This window comes from Mus pahari, chromosome 20 (genome assembly GCF_900095145.1).
Source record: "Mus pahari chromosome 20, PAHARI_EIJ_v1.1, whole genome shotgun sequence".
Taxonomy (NCBI): domain Eukaryota; kingdom Metazoa; phylum Chordata; class Mammalia; order Rodentia; family Muridae; genus Mus; species Mus pahari.
In genome coordinates, this window is record NC_034609.1 from 7,756,319 (window position 1) to 7,775,435 (window position 19,117).

General features: G+C 46.2%; 1 protein-coding gene across 1 annotated transcript in view; it reads left to right on the top strand.

The window, feature by feature from the left end:
- The first annotated feature begins 14,923 nt into the window (after window positions 1-14,923).
- Window positions 14,924-19,117, top strand: part of Ucp1 (uncoupling protein 1) — an 8,064-nt gene continuing 3,870 nt past the window's right edge. The window contains exons 1-4 of the mRNA XM_021220676.1: window positions 14,924-15,270; window positions 16,011-16,209; window positions 18,585-18,785; window positions 18,879-18,980. Coding sequence (XP_021076335.1) covers window positions 15,145-15,270; window positions 16,011-16,209; window positions 18,585-18,785; window positions 18,879-18,980 — 628 coding nt within the window. The 5' untranslated portion in view covers window positions 14,924-15,144. The remainder of the gene's footprint in view (window positions 15,271-16,010; window positions 16,210-18,584; window positions 18,786-18,878; window positions 18,981-19,117) is intronic.

The following is a 19,117-nucleotide window of genomic DNA, read 5'->3' on the forward strand; positions in this document are numbered from 1 at the left end:
TTGGCCCGAGCAGTCACAGTACCCCCATCACACTTACAATCTCCCCTTTACTCCCACTTGTATGTCAAACTTTATTTATAAGTCAAACTTCCTGCCTTATTCTATATTTTTTATGTGTGTACGTGTATGTGGGTGCATACATTGGTGTGCGTGTACAAATAATGTGTATGTTTGAGTGTAGGTGCACAGGTGCCACGGAGACCATAGGAAACTTTCAGGTGTGAACTCTCATGGGTTTCAGGGATCATATTCATGTTGCCAGGCCTGTGCAGAAAATATCTTTATGCAATGAGCTGTCTACTTCAAAGGCTGGATTTATTTTATTTTTAGTCAACATATAAAGTAACAGGTTTTCTTATATCATTTTCATATGTAACACTTGTTGGCCCATCCCTTCTCTTCCTTACCTGCCTGCTCCTCCCCATAGCTTATAAGCTTCCACCCCAGCATTCCCCTTGCATCTTTATATTGTGTGTTGTAGTATTTAAATGCTAGATTCTATAATCCAAGATCTGGTTGCTCCAAGACAAACAGGTCCTCATGTATACTAGCTTTTGTTGTATAAACCTTGCCCTCTCAAGTTCTCCGTGATTGGTTAATAAATGTGCCTACAGCCTGGGCTGGGCAGAAGACAGGCAGTAGAGCAAAGGTTCTTGGCCTTGGGGTTGGAAGCAGGGACCGGGAGGAGGGAGAAGAGAGGAGACCAGAGGAGGAGGCTGACGTGAGAGGGGATGGACCGTGAGCACATGGCCAGGAGAAACGACGAGAATAAGAGACACATGGCTGGGATATAAGTTAAAATGGCTCACAACCTAACCCAGTACACCTCACTCCTCACCCTCCTTCTCTTAGTCCTTTTCTCTCCCTGTTATGGTTCCTAGCTAGTCTCTGGCCTCCATACATAATTGCTGCCACATAAATATACATGTGTATAATTAGAAGCTAAGCTCCAAATGAGATGTTTCTGAGTTTGGGCTAACAAATTTAATATTTTTCAGTTCCATCCACTTTACTGCAAATTACATAATTTCATTTTTCATTACACTGAACAAAATTCCATTGTGTATATATCTAACACATTTTTTTTATTATCCATTCACCTATTGATGAACATCTATACCAACTCTATTACCATAAACCAGTGGCTCTCAGCCTGTGGGTCCCGACTCCTTTGGGAGTCAAATGACCCTCTCATAGAAGTTGCCTGAGATCATGGGAAAACACAGAGATTTACATTATGATTCATAACAGTGGCAAAATTACAGTTATGATGTAGCAATGAAAATAATGTTATGTTTCAGGATCACCACAACATAAAGACCAGCATTAGGAAGGTTGAGCAGCAGAAGGTTGTACAACAGGAAAAGTCCTGCTGCTTTTTACTTTAAAAAACAAAACATCTCCATGAGTTGTGAATGCAGTGACTTCTCATCATGGTGCCTCTTCCTGATAGCTTTGCACAATTTTGATATTCAACCTTTATGCTCCAACGAGTGCCCTCTCTCTCTCTCTACACACACACACACACACACACACACACACACACACACACAAGGTAACTCCGTTTTGACTGTACAGCATGCAACCAAGAATGACTTTGAACTTTCGAGATTCCTGCCTTTACCTCCTCGGTGTGTCATGTGTGTGCCAGGCAAGCACTCTGTCACCTGCACTACATCCTCTTGAGTCTGTCACAGGGAAGACCCAACCAGGGGCCTCCAGTTCTGTCCTTCCTGCTGTGTCCCACGCAAGCTCATAACACCCACTCTACTCTCCCAGTAGAGGTGACATTGAGTTAAAGGAAGATCCCTGGGACTAATGAAGCCCACATTTAATACATCCTTGCTGAAGTTTTACTTCTCTGGTCAAAATTAACTGGAATGCTGCACCCCTTCATGCTGCAGACAACTGGGGCAGAGGAGGAGGCTTTGAGGAACAGTGATGGAAATATTACCAGGAGGAGGCTGAGCAGTTCCTGCTCCAGGCAGGACTCCATAGGCACCACAAGCCTCTTCCGTGGTTTTGTTTTAGCTCAGGAATGTCTCTAACAACCACGTTACCTGCCATCAAATACATCCACAGGCTTTTAGTTCTGCTTACCGCGTAGCTTCCTCTCAGGCTATGACTCTAAGCTGCCAACCCTCCTCCCAGGACCCTACCAAAGCCACATCTCTGCCAGAATAAACCACATTAGTCACCCAGCCTTCCTCCTCAGCCAACAGCAACCCTCTCCCATCCGTGTGCTGGCCAGGATTCAGTCAGACAACTCCCTGGTGGCCTCCCTGACCACCACCAGCTCACTGAGAAGCACAGTGGTAGGCTGTGGCCAAATTTCCTCTACGCATTCTGCAATCATGCGCAAAAGCATAACCCAGGAAGCCAACCTTTGCCCTTTGAAGGAACTTGCAGCTCACACCGAGCGGGTTGCATTTGAGGACCCGCTCGGCTGCCTCTGCAAAGGAGGGCAGCAGCCACCCTCTCAGAACCCGAGTGGAGAGCCTAATAGATAGCGCTGCTGGCAAAGCGCTGGCTCAGCAGGTGTGAGGACCTGAGTTTGCATCCCCAGATCTCAAGTAAAAAAAAAAAAAGATAAAGAAAAAGAAAGAAAGAAAAAAAAAGCTGAGTGACGGCTTTTAATCCCCGTGCTGAGCAGGGAGAGACAGACAGATCCCTAGGGCCTGTCGGTCAGCCAGTCTAGCCAGTTATTGGCCAGTGAGTGACCCTGTCTTTAAAAAAAGCTAAAATAGGTGAATGACTTCTGAGAAAAGACACCAAGGTTGTCCTTTGGCCTCCACGCTCAAGCACACATATACAAGTGTACACACATAGATCTGTGCACCTGCACATACATAAATATGCACAAGTACACACACACACACACACACACACACACACACACACACACACGGACTAAATGAAACGGAAGGAAATGCCTAAAGGATCTGAATTAAATGAACAAAGCCATAGAATGATTCAAGAGCGTGACTCTGAACACAGAGCAGCCTGAATCTTCAAAGAAGGGACGTCGAGTGGGCCTTCCACCGAAAGCTCATGGGTGACACCACCAGCAGACAAATGACGTCATATAGGGACAACCTAGAATAGAGCAAAGGTGAGCTTGGAACAGGACAGTGAAGATGAATGCCAGCAACATTGGAACACCAGTGCTCTTCCACAGTGTGTGTGGTGTGTGTGTGTGTGTGTGTGTGTGTGTGTGTGTGTGTGTGTGTGTACTTACATGGATGTATGTGCATTTGTGTGCACATGCACATGCAGGCCATCAGTCACCCTTAGGTGCTTTTCCCTGAGTTTTGAGACAGATTCTTTTATCAACTTGGCACTCCCTGAGTAGGCTAGGCTGCCCGGGAAATGGACCCTAGGATTGATTCAACCTGTGTCTGCCACTCCGAATTGGGATCACACACAGGTGACACCACACCCTCTTATCAAATGGGTGCTAAGGGCTGAAGCTGGGTCCTTGTGCTGTACAGCCAGCATTTCAGCAACTGAGCTTCCCAAATGGCATCTTTAATGGTGACATCCCAAGGCACTGAGGGGGTAAGGCACAGTGTTTGTTAGCTGAGCCAGGTTTCAGTAGAAAATATCGCTTACACATGTTCTTATGGTCCTCCCTCCGTGATTACAAAGAAAGCACACACCCAGAAGTGGGAAGAGAGTCTGTGGTCCTGATGGCTGGGAGAAAAGGAAGTGGGATGTGCACCAGGAAGTCATCAGTGTGTGGAGTTTGGGAACCCCTCTGATGGGCAAAACACTGTTTTCCACAGAAACCCTGCCCTGGCCTAATTGACTCTTGTCTGTCTTTTTCTTTTTCTTTTTTTTTTTTTTTTTATTTATTTATTATATGTAAGTACACTGTAGCTGTCTTCAGACACTCCAGGAGAGGGAGTCAGATCTTGTTACAGATGGTTGTGAGCCACCATGTGGTTGCTGGGATTTGAACTCTGGACCTTTGGAAGAGCAGTCGGGTGCTCTTACCCACTGAGCCATCTCACCAGCCCCCCCCCTTTTTTTTAAATTTATTATATGTAAGTACACTGTTGACTGTCTTTTTCTTGCCTTCTTCCCTGGTGGCAGCTTCCATTGAGATAGATGTGAGTGGAAAAGCCAGTCCAAGGGCTAAGTGAGCACTGGGGTCCTGTGAGACAAGAAGGAAATTCCGGGAATGATTTTGTGACACCAAACCGCAGGTAGGCCCTGTCACCTGTTTTTCATTCTGCCTGTTTCCCCAAATATTCATTAAACAGTAACCCAAAATTCCAGCCACCAGAGAGCTAGTTGGACTCAGTGCTGTCCTCAGGTGTGGCCTATGGGTGTCCTGTGTCACTGGGCCTGTGTTGTGTATCCCCTCATACTATCTATACACATACCTATTCCTGGAATGGGGACAGAGAACAGAATGGTCAAGAGAGCTGTGATAGCTTCTATTCCGACTTTACTCTGGTACCGAGGGGACCACCATTGCCTACCCACACCACTCTGGGTCTCTCTAGAGATATCCAGTCTTCTTCTCACGCCCCTGAGAGCAGAGGCATGAATAGAAGACACAGCGTTCTGTATGTAGACAGAAGACTTCACAAGAGTTACGGATATGAAGATTGTTTGTGGAGCCACTACACAGTGGCTCCACAAACTCATGTCTCATGGCCAGGCCAGTCTGTGTCAGTAGATACAGAATGACAGCAGAGTTCAGATAAAAAGGTAGTCTTGAGGACTTCCGTGTATTCTCCCCACACCCCAAAATGCTTGGTTTAACTCTGCTTGAGTTAACAATCTTTCTTCAATTAGAGACAGCAACCATTAGAATTGGGCCTCATGGTCCAAACCTCAGATCAGGGCCATCCTTGGTTACCTAGCAAATTCAAGAGCAATTCAAGATACATCCTGCCCTGTTTTAAAAGAAACAAAAATGAGAGAGATCCAAAAATGCCTAATTCCTTATTCGAAGGGGTTCTTTAAGGCAACCCTCCACTCAGAACAGCACACGTGTCAGGATCAAGCTGGGAAGAACGTAGTCCTGAACTAAGGCTTTGGATCATGAGATTCAAAGCAGTGGCTCTAACCAGTTCAGGGGGGCTCACCCCCTGACTGGCATCACTATTCAACTAGAGACAAGAGCCCAAGACACAGGTCTTCATTTCTAAATCCAGGCTCGCATATCTCACCCATAAGGCCTGGGAGAGTCTTTGGATTCATGAACAGAAGGTGCTGTGATTGGTCAGCAAAACCTAGGACTGGGACAGGAGACAGAGCATGGCATAGGTGCTAGGGCTATCAGCCCTGCTCAGAACAGACACCTTCTTCTCTAGACAGAGGACAACCTACAGAGAGTAGATGGCTATAAAGACGACAGTGCTGTGCTGGAGATGTGAGCTTGCATTTCTAGAAGACAATGCTGGTCTCTGCAGCCCTTCTGGGATGCCCAGGTATATTCCATACTTCCGTTATTTGCTGTGGTACAACACCCAACAAGGGCCACAGCAAGAAGGAAGGATTTACTCTGGTTCATAGTTCAAAGGTACAGTCCATCATCATAGGGCAGACATGGGGGTAACAGCATGAGAAGACTGGTCACATGGTATCTGCATGGAAGCAGAGAGAGGTGAATACTGGGGCTCAGTCCCTGTTATCTTTATTCTCAGTCCGAGCCCCCATCCCACAGCTGGGCTTAGCTTTTCAGTTAAGCTGTTTCAGAATGGCCTCGTGACACCCAGAGGTGTGGTTCTGTGGTAATTCTCAATTCTATAGAGCTGGCTGTCAAGTTTTACCTTCACAACTTGAGCACTTGACTTCATAGTTGACTTATCTTCTCATCTCAACCCGTTCTTGGCTCTGCAGGGCTTGCTCTCACTCCAATCGTGGCTTTTTACTGGTGGTACTCACTGTTTTGCCTGGAAGAGCAACCTCGGGCAGTTGCAAAGAGTTGGTAGACAACTCAGGTTCCTCCGAATTGTAGAATATCCAACTTTGGCAAGATTCTATTAGCAGGAGGATGAAATCTCAGTGATTGTCACACAGGCATGGTGGCCTTGATCCCCAAGACATATATATTTACACAATAATGTGTTTGTGTTTCAAGCTGTATTGGGCATTGTTTAATCCAAATTTAGTAATTTTATTTTTCAGGGAACTTGAGACTCTTATTTAAACCTGCTCAGTTTTATAGAATAAAGGTGAATCTGAGAATTTATTTGTACTTTGAACTCCATCCAGTGTCCAAGGTTTCAGAGCACTTTTCTATACAACCTTGACAGAAGACACCATCTGCCAGTCCTTCCACTTAGATGTGTATGCATCCTGAGTGTATTCCTAGCACACTTGATACAGTGAATGGGAGAGGGAAATCCTGTCTGGATTGCACGCTGCTGCTTCCCCCAAAAATGTAGGCGTTCACCTGATAATGGAAATACTGAATTCTTCATTGATAGTCACTATTTACTGGGGTGGGCATCCTTTTTCTTGTTACTTGGCAGGGAAACTGGTTCAGTTTGATTAGAAGGCACCAATAAGTGTATGTATGAAAAATGCAACCCACTTGTTTTCATAAGAGATTCTTACTGGGGCTGCCTCACAGATGCAAACAAGAGCACCCGGGAAGGGATAGGAGTGCGATCCCTCCTCCACCTCCCCAGATGCTTATGAACTCCCAGGACCAATAGGAGCTTCATTGTAGTGTTGTAAGAACTGATAATGCATGATAATTTCTAAGGACAGACAGAGGGATGCAGGAAGGAGTTGGAAGATGACTCTGAGTGAGAAAGAGCACTTCCTGTGTAATCACAGAGACTTGAAAAGAAAGCCAGGCTGGGCTGCACACTCCTGTCGTCCTGCACTTCCGGTGGGTACAGGGCAGCGAGAGAGTTTTCCTAAAAGTGCAAGAAAGTCTGGTAAGTAAGCACATGCCAATCTACATAATTATTGATTCTTACATCTTAATATGTATAATGCTTACATAATAATGCCAACTAGCCAGCTATTCGATGAGTTCCAGAGCACTGAGAGACCCTGTCTCCAAAAACCAGGTGAATGGGGCCTGAGAAATGATACTCATGTTTGTCCTTTGCCCTTACACACACATCTAAGCATGCACTCACCTCCTCACATACATGGTGTCTGCATACACACATGTACAATATCATGCCAGTTATTATACTCTCAGAAACATCATAAACCTCAGAATAATCCCAGCAAAATATGAGCTCAAATGTCTATACCATTAATTTTAAAACATTATTAAAGACGAGTAAGGAAAAGCTAAAGGGAACATATTACAGTCCTAAATGGTGAGATTCACTATTGGAAAGATGTCTACTTTCTTTCCAATTTGATTTAAGTAGATAAAGTTCTAATTAAGTTGATCTAACTTCAAATGGACTTTTATGTTGCTTTATTTCAGTGAGCATGCAAACTAGTTATAAAATCGGTGAGAAATCCAAAGGGCTTCTAAAAGCTAACACACTCTTTTTTTTTTTTTTTTTAAGTTTTTGGTTTTTTTCAAGACAGGGTTTCTCTGTATAGCCCAGGCTATCCTGGTACTCACTTTGTAGACCAGGCTGGCCTCGAACTCAGAAATCCACCTGCCTCTGCCTCCCAAGTACTGGGATGAAAGGCGTGCGCCACCACTGCCTGGCCAACACAGTCTTAAATGGCAAAGTCATAGCACTACCAAGTATCAGACTTGGTTTTGAGGCTCCAGGGGTTCGGATATGTGAAGCCTGATGGAGGAGAAGCAGAGGGCTCACAAACAGAGACACTGGGTTCCAGTGGAGGTCGTTAAGGAAGGAAATTCAAAAAAAAAAAAAAATAGAGCAGGTCAGTGTGCATGGAAACAAAGATTTTTGACCCTTTCTGCAAGGTCATCATTGGTAGTTGCGTTTTTAGCAAGTTTGAGAAATCCCAAGAGGATTTGTAAACTTAGCCACAGTTACCACACCATTTGGAGCCTGACTATCATGGCCTCCCCTCAGCCCATCCTCCCCGCAGACTCAAAAGTAGCTAGAGGAGATGGACAGCCTAGGAGAGCCAGTACTCATGAAGGTCAGACACTCCCAGTGGAAAGAGTCTTGACCTAGCGAGAGCTCTACCAGATCTCTACCTAGACGTCTAGGAGAAAACACAGGCAGAGTTGAGGGGCCAGTGACCCTAAATTCTCTGTAACTGAGTTGTCCCAGACTTTGGTTCTTCAATGGTCAAATATTGGAACCTCCTCTGGCCACTGGTCATTCTTCTCTGTCTTAGTTTCTTCTACCTCTTAGCACTTGCTTTCCATCTACAGCTCTAGTGAAATAAGTTGTTCCACACCACCCTTATTACCTATAGATTACCTAGAACAAAAACAATAGCTTCCATTTGTGAGGTTGCTGTATGTCACGAGCATCACGTATGATATATCCTTTCTAATTCTTCATGACAGGTGTTTATTGCTACCACTGGTAAAAGAAGACAGTAAAAGACTTGCCCAATATTACCAGGCAAGCGAATACTGTTGGGGTTGGGGGTTGAAGGGAAAGCATCCATTGCGGTGTATAAGCACGGTAGATGTGAGGTGTCCACTCACACTCATCAGTCAGGAAGCAGAGAGAACCTCAGCTTGCTTTCTCTTTCTGTCTCTGACCTTGCAGGGAAAGTGTGCATTGGTTGTAGGACCCTCCACTGTAGACTCCTGACCTATCAGGGAGGCAGGCTCACAGAAGACTAGCTGCTGGCAAGTCTCTAAGCCTCCATACTCAGTCACATATGTGGAGTCCTAGACGCTGTATCACTAACTGGCCACACAAACTCCTACAGAATTTGTTCATAGAGGCGGGTTTCTGGTTCATCCCAGACTGCCAAATAGGGCTGGAAATGGGCCAACAAACACAGATGTCCCAAAGACCGTTCCCAGTGTCACCTTAATTCCTCTTTGCTCCTTCCCCCACTTCCTGTCACGTTCACACTCAGAGTGCAACCCCTCACCTTTTACCAAGTCCTTTCCACTGGGCAGGACGCACCATTCGGCAGCTTCCAGTTGTCTGGGAGTGACAGAAGGGACGATGGAAGGAGAGAGCCCTGGAACAGATCTGTGACCTTTAACCTGCCAAGCACGGCCTCATCTGAACAGGAACCACCGAGCACAAGGAGGCTCAAGACTGACTCTTAACTGGAATGTCCCCAGCTCACCTCCAAGTTGCTCCTGGTTGCTCTCAATAACGCTCTCTGAGAGCTGGGTTGGCCTCTCCTACATATGATCTAAATCCAAAGGAGGGCAGAACCATGACCGGAGGATTCCAGAGTGAGAGGGATGTTAAGTGTGTCAGCTGAAACCTAAAGTTCAATATTGACGTGCCCTACAGCCTACTAAACGGTCATTACATTTATTAGTTAAAAATGCAATTGCAGGTGGGTAGTGGTGGTGTACACTTTTAATCCCAGCTCTGAAGAGGCAGAGGCAGGGAGAGCTCTTGAATTTGAAGCCAGCCTGGTCTACAGAGCGAGCTCCAGGACAGCCAGGGCTACACAGACACAAAACAAAAGAAAATAACCATTTGTTCACTCCTTTCCAGTATATTCAGCCTTAACTGTGATAAAGTCATTGCTAGTGTCCTTTATCTGAATCCTCCTAATGTGGCTGCACCTATGGTTACTGTCCCATTTCACTGACAAGAACAGAGAAGCTTAAAAAGGTTGACGAGATTGCCCAAGTTCTCACAGACGGACAGTGCGGGCTCAAATGTATATGCGCAGAGTTCTGACTATCAAGTCACGCTCTGAATTCATATTACAGCAGGTTGCCTGAGATGTGATATCTAACAGCAATAGAAGAGGCACGGCCCCAAGCAGCTCTGTGCCTTCTCAGGCCACTGCCCAACACACCACTGTCATGCTTAGTGGTGATCAACCCACCTATAGTGACATTCCTCTGCCCTGATCCTTTCCCTCAATTCCATGTGAACAAATCTACCCCCACCCACTGGATCTGGGGATAGAAATGTCTTCTTCTAGATGTTGTTTGTTTGTTTGATTGATAGATTGATTGATTTTCCCCTCCATTGGCCTTAAACTCTATGAGTCTCATTTTCCTAAATTGTGTATGTCACCTTTTCTGTCTTTTTCATCAAGTGCTACTGAAGAAGTTTTTAGTAACATATAGGTATGTATACCTCTGTATGTATATACTACGTGTGTGAGGGTACCTCCGGAGACTAGACAAGGGTGTTGGATCCCCTGGGGCTGGAATTGTAGATGGTTTTGAGCTAAACAACATGGGTACTGAGAAGCAAACCCAGAGCCTCTCTGTGAGCAGTGAGTGCTCCTCACCAGAGCCTCTTAGTGAACAGTGAGTGCTCCTCACAAGAGCCTCTCCGTGAGCAGTGAGTGCTCCTCACCAGAGCCTCTCTGTGAGCAATGAGTGCTCCTCACCACTGCATCATCTCTCCGGCCCCACTTACTAAAGAGTTTTGTAAGTGTCTTTTGCAGCCTTTGTAAATCTCTTAGAAATATAAAGAAATCAACAACAAAAATATACATTGGGCCGGGCGTGGTGGCACATGCCTTTAATTCCAGCACTTGGGAGGCAGAGGCAGGCGGATTTCTGAGTTAGAGGCCAGCCTGGTCTACAAAGTGAGCTCCAGGACAGCCAGGGCTACAGAGAGAAACCCTGTCTCAAAAAAAACAAAAAACAAAAACAAAAACAAAAACATTGGATGTAACTTAGTGAAAGATATATTGGGAGTCCTAATAATTACTATACATCGTCAAATCATGGGAAAGTACAATGTCACAAACATGTCCCTCAAACAGTTGGCATAACGTAGTGTTGAGTCTGGTGGTCAGAGAGGCTCTAAATGCTCTATATACTGGTTATGAGACCCAAGAGAAAGCACTTGGTTGCCTCTGAGCACCCGGGTTTCCCACTCTGTTCAGTGGGATAACAACAGTATGTAAGTCAGAAGCATACAACGGAAACTGAGCTAGAGTTTGTAAGGCTCTTCAAATGGTGTTTGGCACTGGTGCAATGTTATATAAGAGCTGGCCAAATGCATTAAAAGAAGACATGCTTCACGACTTTGAGCATTGTATATATTTTTATAAATCAGGTACTTGGCATCAGACATCTTGTTCATAAAAACAGTCTCACTGATGCAGGAATATGCATTGCAAAAGCAAATCATTTTTTGCAACTTCATGCAAATCTGTGCTTGCGTATGTCAAGTGCATGCAGGTGCCCTCAGAGTCCAGAAGAGGCCATCAGATCCCCTACAGCTGAAGTGACAGGCAGTTGTGAGCTGCCCATTGCGGGTGCTGGAAACAGAACTCTGGTCCTCTGGAAGAGCAAGAAGTGCTCTTAACTGCTGTGCCATCTCTCTACCCCCCAAAGAAAAGGACTTTAGCTTCAGAAAAGAAAGACATTTAAAGCTGCTTGTCAGTAGCTCAGGTAGCTTTGGTCAGAGGCGTCTTGTTCTGCTGAGCACAGAATAGAAGTGGGGTCTCCCTCACCCCGGGCTTGGTGCTCTCTCTTTTAGGATGGACCAAACCAAGAAGGTCAGCCTACTCCTCTCCCTGCACTCTCTCCTCTTACGAGAGTCTTCTTTCCAACTTCAGCACCAATTTCTAATAGTATCATACCTCTCTCCAGAAAACGTGCACTACCTCAGCCGATCCTAGAGATGTGTCTGGATCCCAAAATGAAGCGAGCACGTGCTTTAGTCTGTCTTTTAAATATTAAGCTATGGTGACTCTCTCCTTGTCTGGGATAATTACTTTAGGGTACAAATCCAGGACTGCATCTCAAGACATAAACATCTTCATAGTTCTGTGCATACTGCCAAATCATCTCAAAATAAGCATGCCAATTTATAGTGCCGTCGCTGACAGTACTGATACTTGAACCTGCTAAGTTTAAAGTGTTATATTAATTGTAAGATTGGTGGAGAAAGGTGTTATTAGATAGAAGTTGCACGTATCTGTATTAATGTGGTTATATGTATCTTCTCCTGTGATTATTGTCTCTATTTCTTCTTTTAAAATATTGTCATTTGGACATCTATCTGTATAACTACGCCCTGACATTTCCTACTGGAGACAGATAAGAAGTTATGACGGGAGGGTGCAGGTCCCTGTTCTAGGCAATGCTTTTGTGGTTTGAATGCACACATTTGTTCAGTGATTCTGTGAGCACCGACTGAGCAAATGGTGACCAGGTGCCCTGTAAATGGCATTCTACATCTTAAGAGAAGAACACAGACACTCGGTAAGTGAAGCTTGCTGCCATTCCTTCGCAGCGTCACAGAGGGTCAGTCACCCTTGATCACACTGAACTAGTCTTCACCTTTCCACTCTTCCTGCCAGCAGAACAGAAATCACTCTGGGGATATCAGACTCACCCCTACTGCTCTCTCCATTATGAGGCAAACTTTCTTTCACTTCCCAGAGGCTCTGGGGGCAGTAAGGTCAACCCTTTCCTCAGACTCTAGAACCACTCCCTGCCTTGAGCTGACATCACAGGGCCTCCTCGAGTGAGGATTTCATTCTGCCATATGCCACATTTTGGGCTCAGGAGTTCAGAAAAGCCTTTGCGGGTTGATAATTCTTTCTATTCACATCACAGAAATGACTTGGTGTATGGAGCTGAGTATCTGAAGGGTTCCGGGTGGTCAGGACCTTGGTGAGGAACAGCAGAAGCGCCTCCATAGTGCCTCTCAATCATACCATTCTCAAGGTCCTTTGATTGTTTTATGACGTGGCCCAGGGCTCTGAGTGCCATTCCTCTTAGACCATGGCTGTGGTTCCCAGGGCTCCGAGTGCCACTCCTCTTGGACCATGGCTTGGTTCCTTATGCTTTGTTCCTGTCTCCTTCTCAGTCCGGCTGTGCTCATTCCCACAGAAAGTTCCCACTTCCTTCACTACCACACTACCCACCTCCGATACCTCTCAGCTTTGATTCTCTGCAAGTAGCATGACGCTTCCTATGGGAGCATGATGCAAGTAGCATGATACGTTAATGAAAACATCGACACCATTTTCTCCTAGTAAATCCTAAGACGGAAAGCTGTCATCTTATGAAGAGTATTTACCTGCCAACTGCTTTGTGACAATCAAGTGGAAACATTGCCAAGACTTCGGCCATCTTCTCAAATGTAGAGTCATTTTCTAATAATCTCTGACTCCATTGTAACCCTTTCTTAAGCTGTATTATCTGGTGAGATGTGTCATTCACGCGAGCACAGTTTACGATCTACCAAGCCCTGCACAACATATGAGATGATCCCACATGCAGAAAGGATGCTTACAATCTGCCATTTATTATACTGTTGCTGCTGCTGCTGCTGCTGCTGCTGCTGCTGCTGCTGCTGCTGCTGCTGCTGCTGCTGTTTGGGGGTTTATTCGAGCCATGGTAGCCCTGGCTGTCCTAGAACTCACTCTATAGATTAGGCTAGTTTCAGACTCACAAAGACCCCTTGCTGCTTTGGCCTCTGCCTCCTGAGTGCTGGGATTAAAGGTGTGTGTCACCACCACTGGGCTGTTTATTACACTTTTCATCCATAGGTCTTAGCAGCTTTCTGCTCCTGCCCCTGCCCCTGCCCAGGCCCCTGCCCCTCTTTCCTCCTTCTCCTTCAGTTTCCCAGCCCCCAGGCCAACCAAAGGCATTCTGAGCCCTCTATATCATTGTCTTCACACATGCCACTGCCTGCTCATCACTGCTGGTCTGGCTCAAGCCCCAGGTGTATGTTTTATTGTGGAAGCTCCCCGGGACTAGGTTCTTGCTTAGTGGGCACGCTTTCCCCTTTAAATGTGGTGTCCAGGGATGTTGTCCCATACAGTGCCCCACTCCCGGTGATGAGTCCCACTTCCCTTCACTCTCCTGGGACCACGCTGAGTAGCAGAACCTGACCACCCTGGGAGGATGCAGGGAACAGGCTTCGGCTCCCTGGGTCTCTGCATGATCCTGGACACAGCCTGCTCTTTTTCTCACTGTTTCTTACATAGTATTTTTAAAAGCTTTTCAAATACAAATCTTTGCTTAAAGATAGAAGTAAGAAAAAAATTCCCCCCCATCAATAAACCCACCTTACAATGTCTGAACTGGTACTAGGGGTAACAGGAGTTCAAATCTGGGACTGTATTTGACACAATCACAAACCAAAGCTAGAGGACTTTCTCAGGGTCACGAAACTGGTCAGATGGCTTAGTGGCATCTACAGCCAACCCTCTGTCCTTCCAGGGCTCCTGCTAAGAACTATTCAAAGGAGCAAGGGCTGGCATTCCCTGCAGAGATCCACAGGCTTGCTAGCAGGGCTATGAGCTTAGTTGATATCCCCCTACTAAAAGTGACCACACAATGCACTCACTTTCTCGAAAAAGTTTAGAGTGTTATTAGTTTTTGCATGGATTCCCTCCCCCTCCCACATCCTTAACCCCACCCCCATCCAGGCACCGGAATCTGAAGGTGACATTTGAAAAGGAATGTAAAGAAGGGGACATTCAGAATTGAAAGGAGAAGAAACGGTAGCCAAGTAGATGCATGGGAAGGGGGCCCGGGACTGGGACGTTCATCCTACAGAAGAGCTGTGGAACTTTTCAGCAAAATCTCGGAGACCAGATGGCGCTTATTCAAGGAAGCCAGCCCCTGCTCTGCGCCCCTTTCGAGGCTCCCCAGCTGAAGAGTGACAAAAGGCAACACGCTGCGGGGACGCGGGGTGAAGCCCCTCTGTGTGTCTGTCCTCTGGGCATCATCAGGAACTGGTGCCAAATCAGAAGTGCTGGCCAGGGCTTTGGGAGTGACGCGTGGCTGGGAGGCTTGCGCACCCAGGGCACGCCCCTGCCGAGTCCCACTAGCAGCTCTTTGGGGACCTGGGCCGGATCAGCCACTTCCCCCAGCCCCTCCTCCAGCAATCGGGCTATATAGATCTCCCAGGTCGGGGCACAGAAGTGCCGGCAATCTGGGCTTAACGGGGCCTCCCTGCCCGAGCGAGAGGAAGGGAAGCTCACCTTTGAGCTGCTCCACAGCGCCGCCTCTGCACTGGCACTACCTAGCCCAAGTGGCTGTCCCTGAAGTCGGAAGTCGCGGGTTCGGTACCCGCATCAGGCAACAGTGCCACTGTTGTCTTTTTGGTCTTGCACTCACGCCTCTCTGTCCTCGAAGCCAAGATGGTGAGCCCAACAACTTCTGAAGTGCAACCCACCATGGGGGTCAAGATCTTCTCAGCCGGAGTTTCTGCCTGCCTGGCAGATATCATCACCTTCCCGCTGGACACCGCCAAAGTCCGCCTTCAGGTAGAGTTCAGTGAAGTCGACGAGGCTTCTCCAAGCAGAGGGACTGCTGTGGGCATCCCTGTGAAGTGTGCTGTGATTTAACAACTCTTTCTTAGGGTGGCTCTGTCTTGGGAGTGGGTGCTATTAGGAAGGAAATGGGACCCTTGGATTGGCTGAAGAGCCGCAGGTGATGTGTTAACAGTAACCTCTGCCAAACCCTTCATAAGGCAATGGTGTCCCGAGCAGGTAGAGTCCCAATAATTAAGACAAACCCCTCAGAGTTTACAGGTCTGGCGCTTTTACCTTTCTTTGATTCTTTGGGTGTGCCGATCCAGCCTGCTTTTAGGGGCTCTGGAGACTTCCTGGGTACCTTGTTTGGGTGTTTGGAGCCTGCACGGTAGCAAGCTCCACCTCCTAGATAGATAGATAGATAGATAGATAGATAGATAGATAGATAGATAGATAGATAGATAGATAGATAGATAAATAGAAAGATAGATAGATAGATAGATAGATAGATAGATAGATAGATAGATAGATAGATAGATAGATAGACTGGTCAATGGACAGAGACAGAGGGAGAGGTGCAAATATGGAGTAGTGTGCAAGAGAGGTGTTGAGAAAGGGAATTTATAAAAAAGAGCCTTACCTAGGGTATGCACCAGTTTTTTTTTTAGCCATACCCCACCCCCCGTCAGGTAGGACCCCCTTTCCTTAATGGACAGCCATTTCTCTCTGACCTGCACCTTTCTGATTTCCAGATCCAAGGTGAAGGCCAGGCTTCCAGTACCATTAGGTATAAAGGTGTCCTCGGGACCATCACCACCCTGGCAAAAACAGAAGGATTGCCGAAACTGTACAGCGGTCTGCCTGCGGGCATTCAGAGGCAAATCAGCTTTGCCTCACTCAGGATTGGCCTCTACGACTCGGTCCAAGAGTACTTCTCTTCAGGGACAGAAAGTAAGGAGTGTTGTCAAGAGGGGGGCAGCTATGTCCAGACCTGGCTTTACTAAAAAAAAATAAATAAAAAATCGAGAAATTAGTAATAGTATGTTTGCCCAGCACGAGCTAGGCCCTGGGTTCCATCCCAGCAGCTCCAGCCACCCAAAGTAACACAGAGTATAGTGGCTTTCATAACAAATTGTCAAAAAAAAAAAAAAAATAGAGACTATTTGCACTGTCTTTTTTTCTCCTAGAAAGAAAGGAGATATGCATATTAGTTCTTCACCTGTTTATATCTGCAAAAATCAACTGGCCAGTGAGGAAAGTTTATGTTTCCTCATGGAAAATGTGGGTGGGCTATAAAGCAATGCTCAATGCAGACTTTCCCAAACAGCACAGTCCCAGAGAAGCTTAGAGAGCTTGTGCAAAGTCAGAAAGAGACCACCATGCTCCCTGAATCTGCACAGATGTCTAAATAAAATGTATCCACACAGAACAAAGATCTGGATGTTAAAGGTTAGCAAGAGGAGATAAACCTAGAGTGGCCCATCTGGGTGACTTCCTGCAAATTCTTTAATCAATCACCGGTTATATCAGGCTCCAAAGTAGTCAGATATATTCTGTGAGTGTTCCTCGTTCTGCATTCTACTTCTTCAGTTGATCTAGTAAGCTTTGTTGAACTGTCCTGTGCTCGGTTGGCCAATGAAAGTTGCCACTCTAGACAGGAGCCTCCAGTTCACCTGACTACACAACCATGACATATGCTGTGTCGCAAGCTGCCACAGAATGGGCACAGTGAAGTGGCATGATCATTCAAGACTCGTGAAGGGTTGATATCTGCACTGACTCTTGAGAAAGTAGTAGGAGACTTCGAGGACCAGTAGCAAAGTGGTGAGGGAAGTTCTTTCCAGCCAAGTCAAGACTGGGTACAAACTCTGAGTGAGGAGCTGACATGCAGGGCAGACAGAGAAGGGGTACATTGATGAGAAGGGACAGGTGCGTCCAGAAAAAGCAGGAACTGGTCACAAAAGGGCCTTGCAGTTCATGCTAAGGAGTTTGCATTCTGCCCATATAGTGATTGGAAGTCACTGAAAATAAGCGAAGCAGGCCATCAGGTGTGGTAGCACCTATCTGGAATCTTAGAACCAGGGAGATAGAAACATGAAGATCAAGAGTTCAAGGCCAGCCTGAGCCACCTAGAAAGATTCTGTCTCAAGTAAGTAAATAAATAGCTAGGAATAGAACTCAGTGGTAGAACACTTGGCCTTGGGTTCAATCTTCAGTTAAGTTAGAACAAGTTAAGCAAGTGTGATACACACATTTATACTTCAAAGGATTACGTTGACAGCAGTAAAGAGTATGTATATAAGAAATTGTAAAGGAGCCGGGCGTGGTGGCGCACACCTTTAATCCCAGCACTTCGGAGGCAGAGGCAGGTGGATTTCTGAGTTCGAGGCCAGTCTGGTCTACAGAGTGAGTTCCAGGACAGCCAAGGCTACACAGAGAAACCCTGACTCAAAAAAAAAAAAAAAAAAAAAAAAGAAATCGTAAGTCAGAAATGATTGTGGTGTGCACTATCGCATACAGGGAAGAAGAACCAGAGTGCCGCAAACAGAATACTTTAAAACACACCACTGTTTAAATTTGGTGGGGAAGAAAGCTGCTACCAGCTTGGTGTGTTCTCCGTGTGCTGAGAGCTCTATCAGTCTGAATTCACACCCAGTGAGCATGAGGTTGATGTTATCCCTGTTTTGTAGACCGGAGGCAGAAGTGGAAAGACAAAGGAAGGCCTGAATGAGTGAACATTCCTGAATCTTCACTGTGTTCACTACAGAATATTGAATTTCAGGATTCACTGAAGTTTTATTAAATGATGTCTGTCTTCGTCAACAGACTTTTTTCCCAAATGTTTAAGACAAAGGCTTCTCTGCCTTATGTTTTTGGTCTCCTTTGAACATTGTTTGATGTCTTGCATTAAGGCAGTTGCCCACTGGGTTTCCCCTAGGACCACTAAGTTCAATAATCAACATTGTCATCAATAAGGGGAAACCGAGCATCACTGGTGACCAGGTGCCTCCTCCCACTTGGAAAATACTAAAATGACAGCTAAACACAGGAAAGGACAAAGTTAAATTTCAGAAGGGACCAAGTGCTATTTAGTAGCCGCTAAGCCAGTCTCTTAGGCAAACTGCCCATCAGCAAGAGTCCCTATCTCAAAAACCCAAAATAATGTTCCTGAAGTAGCATGGGCAGAGTTTGTCCTCTGGTACGCCCACCACCCACCCACACACACCACATAATTGGCCACAAAAATTTTAAATGTATGTGATGCTTGGTGGGGGCAGGCTCTTGGTTTCTCTTTTCTTAACCATCTTTTTTTTCTTCCTGGAAAGCACCCGCCTCTCTGGGAAACAAGATCTCAGCCGGCTTAATGACTGGAGGCGTGGCAGTGTTCATTGGGCAGCCTACAGAGGTCGTGAAGGTCAGGATGCAAGCCCAGAGCCATCTGCACGGGATCAAACCCCGCTACACCGGGACCTACAATGCTTACAGAGTTATAGCCACCACAGAAAGCTTGTCAACACTTTGGAAAGGTAGCCAACTGCCAAGCGGACGGCCACAGTGCTTAAAAGGCACATGCGCCCAGCCAGCACCTCATCATTAAATGCTCTCTTGTTTTTCTGCAGGGACGACCCCTAATCTCATGAGAAATGTCATCATCAATTGCACAGAGCTGGTAACATATGACCTCATGAAGGGGGCCCTTGTAAACAACAAAATACTGGCAGGTACTTCCCATTTTATACCAAACATGTCTGCACCTTTCCGACCTCGGTTTAGAGTTCTAAAGCTACGCTGTTTTGAATTGCTTAATTGAAGTAAACTTCTCTTTTGAGGGGTGTGTGTGTGTGTGTGTGTGTGTGTG